We start from the raw sequence: 12,094 nt of genomic DNA, 5'->3' as shown, positions 1-12,094 counted from the left end.
GAACAAGGTGAATACACTGTCGGACGGCATGGTTGTAGTGTTAATGATTACTTCGTCTGGTCTCCTGATCTCTTTGAATATAAGTATGTTCAATATAGGTGACCGATTAGATTCCTATCATTTTTCTTTTGAGCTCAAATGCCAATTTCCTAATAGGAAACAAATTAAAGGTAAATCAACAGTGGTGACCTCCACTAACGAAACAATGTGTGGAATGAGTCCTTATGTAAGACATTTTTAGAACATCTTCAAGAGATGACTACAGCTTGTTTTCAATCGATGTTTAATAACCTTGACAGTAATATAGAAGATGCTATTGCTGATTTTGTAAGTATGGTTTTAGATTCTACAAGCTGTATGAAGACACGTGTATCGTTCGCACCGTCGAGAAACAGTCCACCCTTAAATACTGAGTGTAAGGTCGCACGACGGGTTGCACGAAACTCTTTAAAGACGTTTAGACGTAAACGTACTGATACCAATAGAAAACTGTATTGTAAAGAACGAAATATATACAGAAACTGCTTTAGAAGATTTAAATCGGACCAGAGTAAACGATATGTCAATAAATTAACAAAGGCAACAAAAAACCTGACTTCATTTTGGAAATATTTAAAAAGTGGACCATCACGAAAGCGGAATGGCTAAATCGTTTTAAAAATGTATTTCACAATGATTGTGTTTTTAATGTTTCCTTTGATGATTGTCAAAAAGGTTAATGTAAGACCAGATATTATAACTGCAGATATGTCAGACGTCGAATCACTTGCGTTAAACTCACCCGTAACAGGTAATGAAATATCAGAAGCGTTATTGCATTTGAAAAATGGAAAATCAGCTGGTCTTGACCTCATCGTGGTGGAAATGCTCAAAAGTTCAGAGTATGTTATCATGCCCTTTTTGAATAAGTGTTTTAATAAATTGTATGGGGTTTTTTCCCCGTTGTCGGGCGCGATCAATCATTGTACCCTTACATAAGAAAGGTGATGTCAACAATCCAGATAATTATAGAGGAATTTCCCGCATGTGTATTTTAGGTAAAGTCTTTACATCTGTTCTAAATAACAGGCTCACCAAATGGTCACCAAACTGTGATAAAATTCCCGAATCACAAACAGGCTTTAGAAAGAATTATTCAACTTCTGATCATATCTTTACCCTGTTTGCACTAGCTCAGACATGTCTATTCCGTCGCAAGCGTAAACTATACGTAGCTTTTTTTATTTCCGTAAAGCATTTGATTCTGTCAGTCGTTCTAAATTGTGGTATTCTTTAAGTAATGCTTGTCTGAAAAGTAGAATGTATTCAATTTTAAAAGCAATGTATAGTAATGTGAAAGCTTGTGTACGTTGTGATGATGATAAGACTGCTTTTTTTCGACTGCCCCGTTGGCTGAAGACAAGGGCGTGTTGTGAGTCCAATTCTGTTTTCCTGTTTATCAACGAATTGTACTACGATATTATGGCAAATGGTAAGCATGGCATCCAAATGTTTCCAGATCTCGTAGAACGTTTTATTCATTTATTTGCTGATGACGTAATTCTTTTATCAGAATCTGTAGTTGGACTACAAACCCAGTTAAATATTTTGGAACGGTATACTAAAACATGGGATTTATCTGTTAATCTAGATAAAACTAATATTGTTATATTTAGAAAGGTGGCCGGATATCTTCTAAAGAACGGTGGTCCTTTAATGACCAACCTGTAATTGTCTCTGATCATTACACTTATCTTGGTACTAAGTTTACATCTTGTATGAACTGGAAAACATCTGTTACTGAATTATCATTGAAAGCTAAGAAAGCATTGGTAAGTGTTTTATCTGCTTTGTGTAAAATTGGTGTGTTGACGCCCAGTATTTACTTTAAAATATTTGATTGTCAAATTCAGCCTATACTTTTGTATGGATCTGAAATTTGGGGATTCTAGAGATATGAATGTATAGAAAAAATACATCTGATGGCCTGTAAGAAGTTTTTAAATGTAGGATCCACCACACCCAATTGTATGGTGTACGGTGAATGTGGGAGGTACCCCCTGTATATAAATGCTCATATTCGATGTATAAAATTCTGGTTTAAGATATTGGGTATGCAAGAACACAGAATACCAAAAAGGGTTATACCATGCTTGTTCATTTGCACAACATTGGCAAAGTGACGTGGGCATCTCGTGTAAGAAATCTCCTATTTGCACATGGTTATGGTTTTGTATGCTTAAGTCACTCAGTTGGTGATGCAAGTTTGTTCTGAACTCAGTTTCGAGAGAGAAGTCTTAATTTGTTTAATCAACAATGTTGTTCATTAATAGATAATAGTTCACGGTACGGCTCTTATAGAATATACAAATCACTACTCCAGCCTGAGAAATATCTGTCGTTTTTAACATCAAAGAAATTAAGAAATTCATTTATACGTTTTTGGTTAGGTTTGATCAACATAATGGTAACCGCTTTTATATTGAACGATGCAAAAGATTGTGCCCAGTGTGTAGTATAGACGTGGAAAATCCATTTTCTACTTGTATGTCCTTTGTATAACGATTTCCGTACTAAATATATAGCGGAATACTATTCACATTAGCCACCTACATTAGCACTTAAACTACTTCTTTCATCAACTGACCAACATGTAATACTAAAGCTGTCGTATTATATCAGTTCTGCTCTTTTGAAACCTAACAGTCTGATAAAACGTTTGTAGGTCCATCACATTTCACTACTTGTACACAGTCTACTGCCCATATCGTGGATTGCTGTTTAGATCACTAATCACTTATACTCATTGCATTATATATATATATATAATGCAATGAGTATAAGTGATTAGTAATCTAAACGATATATATATATTGTATGTGTGTAACTCTAATGTATATGGGCCGGAGGCCTTTTGTACAATAAACATCTTTAACTTGACTGATTTTTCACCCGTCCTTCTTTATGGCTCCGAGATATGGGGGCACTAAGCACTGAAGCAATGAGAAGGTCCATACCTAATTCCTCAAACGATTCATATATGCTGTGAAATTTGCATCAAACAGATAATAATGAGAGAATAATGAGAGTTATTACATATTAATTGAAAAACTACTACTAAGGGACTCCTTTAGATATCCAAGGCAGAGCTATCTTCTCTCTAATCTCTAGATGGTAACCGAAAAAGGCATCACTGGGTGTCGAAGGTCAGATCTCTGTTCTATTCAACAGGTTTCGCGTGAACTCGATATCACAAAAAGTGGGTGACATGGGGCTATTGATCAGCACTTTCAAACAAAGGTTATAGGATATCTTTATCCAGGCTTGGCATTTGTCTATTTCTACCTCAGGTTATCAGTCATTATAATCTTAAAAATAGAGGAAAGTCACATGTACAACGCAAGGATTCGAACGCTCTTTAGACTAAAGATCAAAGTTTCCGGTAAGTGAGTTTTCTAAAACAAAACGGCCCGCAGCACTGCATGGTGAGCATTAGCCTTGTTCACCGCCCTGTAATTCACCGTTAGCTAAATATTTTACTGACAATGCAGGTTCATTGAACATTTTTACCATCAGTGTATTTTACAGTTACGGTAAATATAGCACCCGTGAAGGTCCCGGGGTAGAATAGGCCTTCAGTAACTCATGCTTGCCATGTAAGGTGACTATGGTTGGCGTAAGAGCATTGGCTAGTGAGGATCCCTCACGGCGTTGACACATGTCAACATGGGTTCCCAGTTGCGCAGATCGATGCTCATGCTGTCGATCATTGGATTATATTTGCAGACCGCTGCCATATCTGGAATATTGCTGAGTGCGGCTCAACTAAACTCACTCACTCGTCTCAGACATTTAGCTGATATTCTGTATATCCACTCATAAACAAATGAGTAAAAACTGTCTTTATTTAACCTCCACATTTATTTTGTCACACAGGAGCAATACATGATGGACTGCTTTGATAAACTGTCACTTCGCTGAATGGTCTTTAGACTCTCTTTACTTGTGAAGGTCAAGCCATTGTGGGGGCTTCGTCGCGTTTACTCACAGCCCTCCTATCGCGATTCCCCTCAAACAGTGATCCATCAGCAGGAATAATGCCATTCTCAACCAGTGCCCGAGCAACGTCGTTGTCAAACGTTTTGTCTGTCACCTCAGTGTAGGATGCGAACCTTCCAGTTACTTGAACTTCGCACAGGGTCAGGAGATCGTTGCTGTCAACTTGACTGGTCTTCTGGATCTTAATATAGCGGCCCACACTAGGCGCAAAGCAATTGACGGTGAAGTTAGCTCCTCCAGCGACGTTGCCAGTGATGGTACCGCAAAGTTTAGGGTACTCCAGGTATCTGTAGGGGTCTTTCAGGAGAGTGCTGATATTGATGTTTCGCAGGCGTTCAGCTGAAATTGAAATGAACATATTTATGAAGATCTTCAGCACCCCGTGTTTGTCGTAAGAGTCGACTTATGGGATCAGGTGGTCAGGTTCGCTAACTTGGTTGATGAATATCATCGTGCGATAGTTGTTCAGATCAATGCTCATGATGCTCAAAGACTCTCTCATGTTGCTTAACCCAATTAAGTATAAGAACATAAAAATGCTCACCACAGCAATCCCCCCTGTTGGTGACGGTGACGGAGTTGATGAAGAAGTAGGCGCCAAGGTCGATGTACAAGGTAGGAGTTGTGTCACCAATCGCGCTGGAGTAACAGCTTCTTCCGGTGATGAACTGGCTGTCAAAGTTACCGTCCACCGCCAGGCCAGGGGAAGCAATAAGGCTGGTTTGGGCAAATGAAAACTGAGAGGTGGCACGCACCGGGCGATTCCGGGCGACATTGATGGTGGGCTGTTTATTGAAGTTATCTGAAATAAAGAAAAAGCTTTGAAAACTAAAGCCAGACTCACTCACTGGAAGGTCAAACTCGATAAACAAGTCTGTTTGGAGGACTATACTTCTAATATATATAGAAGAAGTTTCTGATAATAATCGCACGGCACGCATCTTTTCCAAAATGTTTCAATTTTATCTTCAGGGAGGAGTGAAGTTTAACTGTAATCACATCCCCCTCAAGATAAAAGTGAGACCTGGAAGGTGACAAACAAGTCCTTCATGTTTGGAGGACTCGTCTAAAAACTAATTTACTAAGTCTTCCTTTCAAATATATAGACTCACTTGAAACAGTCACTATACGTTTAATATATCTAGACGTTTCTGAAAATAATCGCACGGTAGTGATCATCTCCAACATGTTTCATTTTTTATCTTCAGGGAGGGGTGAAGTTTATCTGTAATCACTTCTCCCTGAAGATAATGTTGAAACATGTTGGAGAAGATCCGTGCTGTGTGATTATTTCAGAAACTTCTTCTTCTAAATGTACTACTGTACACTCGGTAGTCTCTCTCTCTCCCTCTCTCTCCCTCTCTCTCTCTCTCTCTCACATATTATATATATATATATATATATATATATATATATATATATATATATATATATATATATATATATATATTCTTCCACGTTAGAGAAATCAATCTTCGATTAAACTCTATATATAGATATAGAAGGAAGAGTAACTGGGACAAAGTATACACACAGTTAATATTGCCTCCTGACACGGTAACTTCGCAGATGGTGAGAGGGTCGGTGGCGGCGGGTTTCCTGATGCGGACGAAGCGTCCAGTGACGGTCGGAGAGCAGGAGAGGGAAACTGTTTGACCAAGGGCCACTCCACCAATGACCATGGAACAGAACTCAGGAGTCTCGGTACTGGTGGTTGGATTAAACTCGAAGACCTCGATCGTCAGACCACTCAGACGATCAGCTGAAATATAGACGATGTTCTTTAAATTAACTAGCAAAGCACACCTGTAAAGAATCGAGTGTAGAATTGATGTTCAGTAACCCATACTTCTCCTAAGAGGCGACTAACAGGATCGGTTGGTGAGGTTCGCTGACTTGGTTTACACATGTCATTGTATCCCATTTGCGTTGATGTGGGCTGATGCTGTTGATCTCTGGGTTGTCTTGAGCAGGGTCGACTTTTTACACACCGTCGTCATATACCTGAATATTGCTGTGTGCGGCGTTAACCAACCAGCCAGTAAAACATGAGACTCGCTGCCTTAGTTGGCACATGTTATCGTATCTCAGTTGTGTAGAACTGATGCTGTTGATCACTGAAGTGTGTGGTTCAGAGTCGGTTATTTACAGATCGCCGTCATACAGCTGAATATTGCTGAGTGCGGCGTTAACCAACCAGTCAATAAAATATGTACAACAGCAGACTATTAAATCACAGTGGTAGCCGATTGATCAACAAGTGTGGACTGCCTAGGAATTACGTAAATGCATGTAAGCAGTGAAGATATGCTGCATATGTTAACTCCTCATGGTCTCTGTTGGTTTTACAAGGTATAGTGATTTATTTTAAATCAACCAAAGTATTCATCCAAATCAGTACGAGAATAGCAATGTTTGTGGAGATAATCCCTGAAAGAGGCACCAAAGCATCGATACAAAGATGGGGATCATAATCTTTTCTTTCATTTTTGGGTGTGGAAGGTATTAAAGCTGTGTTTACTTCTGTAGTTATTATTTATTTTCAGGATTGGTGCACTTTATACTGAATTTATTTCTAAAATGATTATCATAGTGTTTACGGATTAGGGATTAGATGGTTGACTAGAGTGTATGTATGTATATGTATAAAATATTCCAAACCGGTAAGGGGTCCCATGAAGGTCTGGGTTATATTTGGTGTCAGCAATCCATGCTTGTCGTAAGGGGCGAATGCAGTGACAGGTGGTTAGCCTGTTCATTATGACAGCCTCTAGACTGTCTGCTCAAGACTCGAGTATTTGCAGAAAGTCGTCATATTCTTGAAGCGTGGCGATAACATACGAACAAACTGACAAACAAGAAAGACAGATAAATTTGGTATAGTTACCACAGCAGTCGCCTCTGTTGGTGAGGGTAAGACCGGACACGTAGCGACGGGATCCCAGGTCCACGAACCAGAAGGGGTTGGGGTCATTCGCCGGAACATCGCTGGAGAAACACGAACCGGCAAAGAAGTCTGAGTTGAAATTGCCGTCGACGGCAAGGTTTGAGCTGGCGGTGATGGCAGGAACACCGTTGACGAAGACACTGCTGGAACCGGTGGGGCGATTCTGGGCGATGTTGAAACCTGGGAATGCAAGAATTGTTTGTTGTTACACGGGATCTTTAACAAGCGTTCAAATGTAAACCATGAATAGCGGTATGAATGTGTACAATATTTCCTTAAGACGCTGCAGGCATTTTGCATAAAGTGTACCAATTACTAGACATATGAAGACTCTTTTAACACACGATGTATTTGTTGAATGCAGTTGTTTTTAAAGCATTTCCATTTAAATCCAAATTTTAATTTCGTCCAGTGTTTACTTTTATGCACGCTATTTGAAGCCCAACAATTAAAACATATGCAACACACTTTGCATATACAATGAACTTACCGAAATTGCTGGCTTTCGCCACTGCTAAGAGAGCCGCCAAGCACACGATGAAGACCATGGTGGAAGGTGGGAATGAGGACAAGTTAGGGCGATCCATGGTATATATACGCACCTCACTATCACTCGTACATAATCTGGCGTAATAAGTTAATGTTGTCATTTCTGAATAAATTAAGGTGTGGACCAGGCTCTGAGACATAAATGACGGATGTTATGTTGAACTACCTGGTGTGGTGCATTTACCCTTAGATGATCAATCAATCGCAAACCTACATATTCATCTACCATAGCTTCCTGTATTGACATGATTTATTCGAACTTTCTTAATTCACGTAAACGATAACACTTGTTTTGCGGACATACATAACAGAAAATAATGATGGATTCAGACATAGGAACCTATTGAATTCTTAATTTGAAAGGATGGGGAGGTTGGGTGCCCTAGTGGTCGAAACGTTCGCTCGTCACACCAAAGACATCGGTACATCAGCATCGGTACAAGGTGTGAAGCCCATTTCTGGTATCCTCCGCTGTCATGTAGCTGGAATGTTGCTAAACACGGCGTAAACCAAACTCGCACTGGTTGGAAAGGAAACATTGCAATCGTGTTACTTCAAACTTTCATTAGTGCAATAAATTAAAGTTTAATTTTTTCACAATTCATTTGAAAATATATCTTGGCAGTAATGGCAATGCGGTGTATCTCCTTATTAAATCATAGTTTAAAGCGAAACAGAACGAAGTTGAGAATACATCTGATAGTATGTGTAAAACTGTTGTGTATGAAATCTCCTCTGCTGTTTACATTTCACACCTGTGAGGTGTGAAACTGAGCAGGTCTGGACAGGACAATCCACTGATCATCAGCATGAGCATCAATCTACTGAATTGGGGTACGGTGAAAATTGTTAACCAAGTCAGCGAGCCTGACCACGCGATTCCGTTAGTAGCTTTTTACTACAAGCACGGCTTACTGAAGATCACAGAAAATCAAACATGACCCAAATCTTCACGGGTATTATGAATGTGGACAGGGTTAATGGTACAACTGTGACTATACCATGATTATATATTTGTTTCAGCAGTATTACAGCTTTTGCTCTGTTTCTATAACGTTTGGAAAGCATTAACGCCTCCTGCGTTACTAGTCGTTGAAAGTTTGCCTTTATTGAAGGTTTCGATAATGTATACACATTAACTTTAGTAAGCACCCCAAAACATATCTGACGATTGAATGAGCCCTTTGGGGCATATCTGGGACATGACTGATTGTCGTGTGCAACAACGGGATCCTCCTGTACAGAACCTGGCCCTGTTGGAAGCTGCTTTACAGGAGGGGTGGTAAAGACTGACCCTTCGGAGGATCAGGAGGTTGACAGGGAGTATGTGAAGGGGGGTGCTGGTTGTTCTGCTGGTTTTTCACCTCTGACCTCCAGATTTGAATGACATTAGCATTCATTTCATATTGAATGGGCTGTATTGTTTCAGGAAGATGAAATAGAAGGCTGTGAAAGTCATACATAGGTTAACCAAGTGAGGGTTATATACAGTAGGATAAAGGTACTTAAAATAAAATAACAGATGAATTGCCTGTAAACAATTTAGACCAAAAGGTTAACAAATGAGTTTTAATATTAACAGAAAGTTGGACTACCTAATTCAACATAAAGCATGTACAGTTTGGTAGTTTTCTTTACAGGTACTACTTTTTCATAAACATATATGTATATTTTCAACTTGTTTTAAATTAACATATCCCCAAATTTCTCAGTCGAACGACAAGATTGGTTTCACCATTGGGCCAAAGAGATAGAGCTGACATTGTGTTGATTATGGTTCTGCGTAAAACAGACTATCTACATGGCTTTAGAGGATTGTTGACAGAGATTTGATATAAATATTTTCAATGAACATTTTCTATCAAAATCAAGTCCAAGATATTTATACATAATAACAGTTTTCCTTAGGAATAACTAACTGCCTGGAGGATAAAGGTGTTGCTCTGATTGATCAGTTTTCCAATGTCTTACAATTGGGATGTCTAACTAATATGATATCTAATGTAATCGTAAAAGCGACGTTACTACAGTCATCAGCATAGACCAGGAAATAACCGGTGAATGAGGAAGTGGTCATTACTATAACCCAGGGCGTGGTAACACACATGTACACTAATTATCCCCTTCGCCTGCTTGAGCTATAACCAGACGCCCCATTTGTGAAAAGTGTATGTTAGTGGTAACAATATGCATGAGAGCCCAGACAACGACGAAACCAAACACTGAACTTGGAAAAGCACAAAGCACACCTGATTATTCCGTGTAGTGACTTGTAATGAATAAGCAGTGAGTATCACATGTACGCGGCATAAAACATGCATGCTTTGGCAGGATACGTCCACCATTTCGCGAACACCTGTTATCATCACTTTTCCCATGTTGATTCGACCCGTGAAGATCCGGGGTAGAACAGGCCTTCAGCAACTCATTCTTGCCCCAAGTGGCGACTATGCTTGTCGTAAGAGGCGACTAACGGGATGCTTCATGTCCTCGGTTCCCAACTGCACCGACCGACGCTCATGCTGCTGAGTGAGATTTGTTTTACGCTGCACTCAGCAATGTTCCAGCTATATGGCGGCGGTTTGTAAATAATCAAATCTGGAGCAGACAACCCAGTGATGAACAGCATGAGCATCATGTGCAACTGAGAGCCGGTGACATGTGTCAACCAACTCAGCTAGACTGACTACCCGATCCCTTTAGTTGCCTCTTAAGACAAGCATAGTCGTCTTTTATGGCAAGCATGGGTTGCTGAAGGCCTATTCTACCCCGGATCTTCACGGGGCGTTTCATAAAAAAGAGTAAGGAAGAGAAGTTTTAATTGTTCTAACATTCTTTTCTTTACGTGTATCACGTCTAGATGCCATTCAACGAATTAAGAACATGTAAATCCCAATTTTGAGATCTGTTATATTTTTATTTGTGTATCAGCTGACGCTAATAACATTTTATGACAGACTATTTGGATATATCACATTTTCTTTACATAATATTTGCTTTGCTTTCATGGTGCATTTCAAAGCCAATAGAACAACTACTGGGAACACTTCGGCATGCATGAAAGTGAAAAGGTTAGAGAACCACCCACAGCATCATCATTACCTCATATGGAACCAATGTGGCGTCAGATTTATTAGCTTTTTGGGGAAAGAGTGACATAAAATGAGTCAGTGAGTGAGTGAGTTCATATTCAACGTTACATAGGCAATATTCCAGCCATATCGTGACGAGAACATTTAACACTACAATGGAATATTTGTATACTATAAAAACCTGTCGACGGTGGACAGTAAAAAACACTAGAATATCACAGATATGAATATAAAACCAGCATGAAAAACTAAACCATTGTAATTATAGAAGACACTACATAATAAAACACAGGCTATAGATCGCCAACAACCGAAGGTAGATCACCATACTAGGGACCATGGGGACTTACAGTACCTTTGCTACCTGCATGGACCCTAGCTGGATTTACACTACCCCTTCAGCTGCTGGCGAGTGTACGAAATGCTAGCCAAATTTAAAATGACAAGAATACTACGATTAAAAACCTGATAGACTTAAATTTACATCGAATGTTACGTACCCTCTCAGGAGGACAGTAATTTTACAATGCTTCAACACCCTTTGAGGGTACAGCCACTAAGAATCTCAGCTACTAATCTAAACTACCAATAATAAACAATATATATTTACAATTCATTGAACAAACAATTCTTTTAAAAACGCGATAACTGAATGAGAACTGATATTAGTAAAAAGATTCTTCAATGCTCGTGATTTAAAATAGGTATCCCTTCTGATGGAATATTCAACGCAATCAAGCAAGACATGCTTCACCGTGATTCTTTCATCACAAGGGATACAAAATGGAGGATCCTTATCTTTCAATAGGTATTTATACGTATATCTGGTGTGACCAATACATCGTCTCATGATGACCTCTTCAAATCTGGACTGACAACCAAATAAGAATAACCAAAAAGGGTTGGGTGTTCCACTTCTTCTGCATCAGATCACGGATATAGGATCTAATGGTAGCTTTATAATCGGTGTATGGAATAAGAAGTGGTGTCACAGATTTGTTGAGTGCTGCCTTAGCAGCAAAGTCAGCCATTGTGTTCACCGGAAATGCCTACGTGGCTGGGTAACCAACAGAAGACGATGTCATATTGGCCAGTACCAATATTATTATATACCTCAATAATTTCAATTAAAAGTGGATGTTTAAAAGAAATATTTTTAATAGCCTGAAGGAAAGAAAGAGAGTCTGAATAGATTATATGCTGTATATATATTGTTTATGTTTAGGGTGTGTTTGAATATATTAGTTAGTATGGCGTTAGCTTCAGCTGTAAAAATAGAACTATTATCTGGCAATCTAGAAGATATTGTTCAGGACCCAATGACAGTGGCTTGCACCACCGTCCTTTGAACCATCTGTAAATAAGGGTTTGTAATTGCTATTTGTAGTTTGTAATTGATTATATTCTTGTTTATATTGTAATTCATTAGTTTCTGAATGTTTAAATGAAGTTAATGTTAATTCGACTT

The 12,094-nt window shown here is 39.1% G+C and overlaps 1 protein-coding gene across 1 annotated transcript; it reads right to left on the bottom strand.

The window, feature by feature from the left end:
• Nucleotides 1-3,991: 3,991 nt before the first annotated feature.
• Nucleotides 3,992-7,533, bottom strand: LOC137271791 (uncharacterized). Its single transcript, XM_067804192.1, has 5 exons — nucleotides 7,476-7,533; nucleotides 6,926-7,165; nucleotides 5,573-5,800; nucleotides 4,583-4,840; nucleotides 3,992-4,377 (listed from the first exon to the last, which is right to left on the bottom strand). The coding sequence occupies exons 1-5, from the start codon at nucleotides 7,531-7,533 to the stop codon at nucleotides 3,992-3,994; spliced, it is 1,170 nt and encodes a 389-aa protein (XP_067660293.1).
• Nucleotides 7,534-12,094: the final 4,561 nt, after the last annotated feature.

The sequence above is a fragment of the Haliotis asinina genome, chromosome 2 (assembly GCF_037392515.1).
Source record: "Haliotis asinina isolate JCU_RB_2024 chromosome 2, JCU_Hal_asi_v2, whole genome shotgun sequence".
Taxonomy (NCBI): Eukaryota; Metazoa; Mollusca; class Gastropoda; order Lepetellida; family Haliotidae; genus Haliotis; species Haliotis asinina.
Note: the sequence above shows the minus strand (reverse complement) of the source record. Positions and strands in the feature narration are given on the sequence as shown.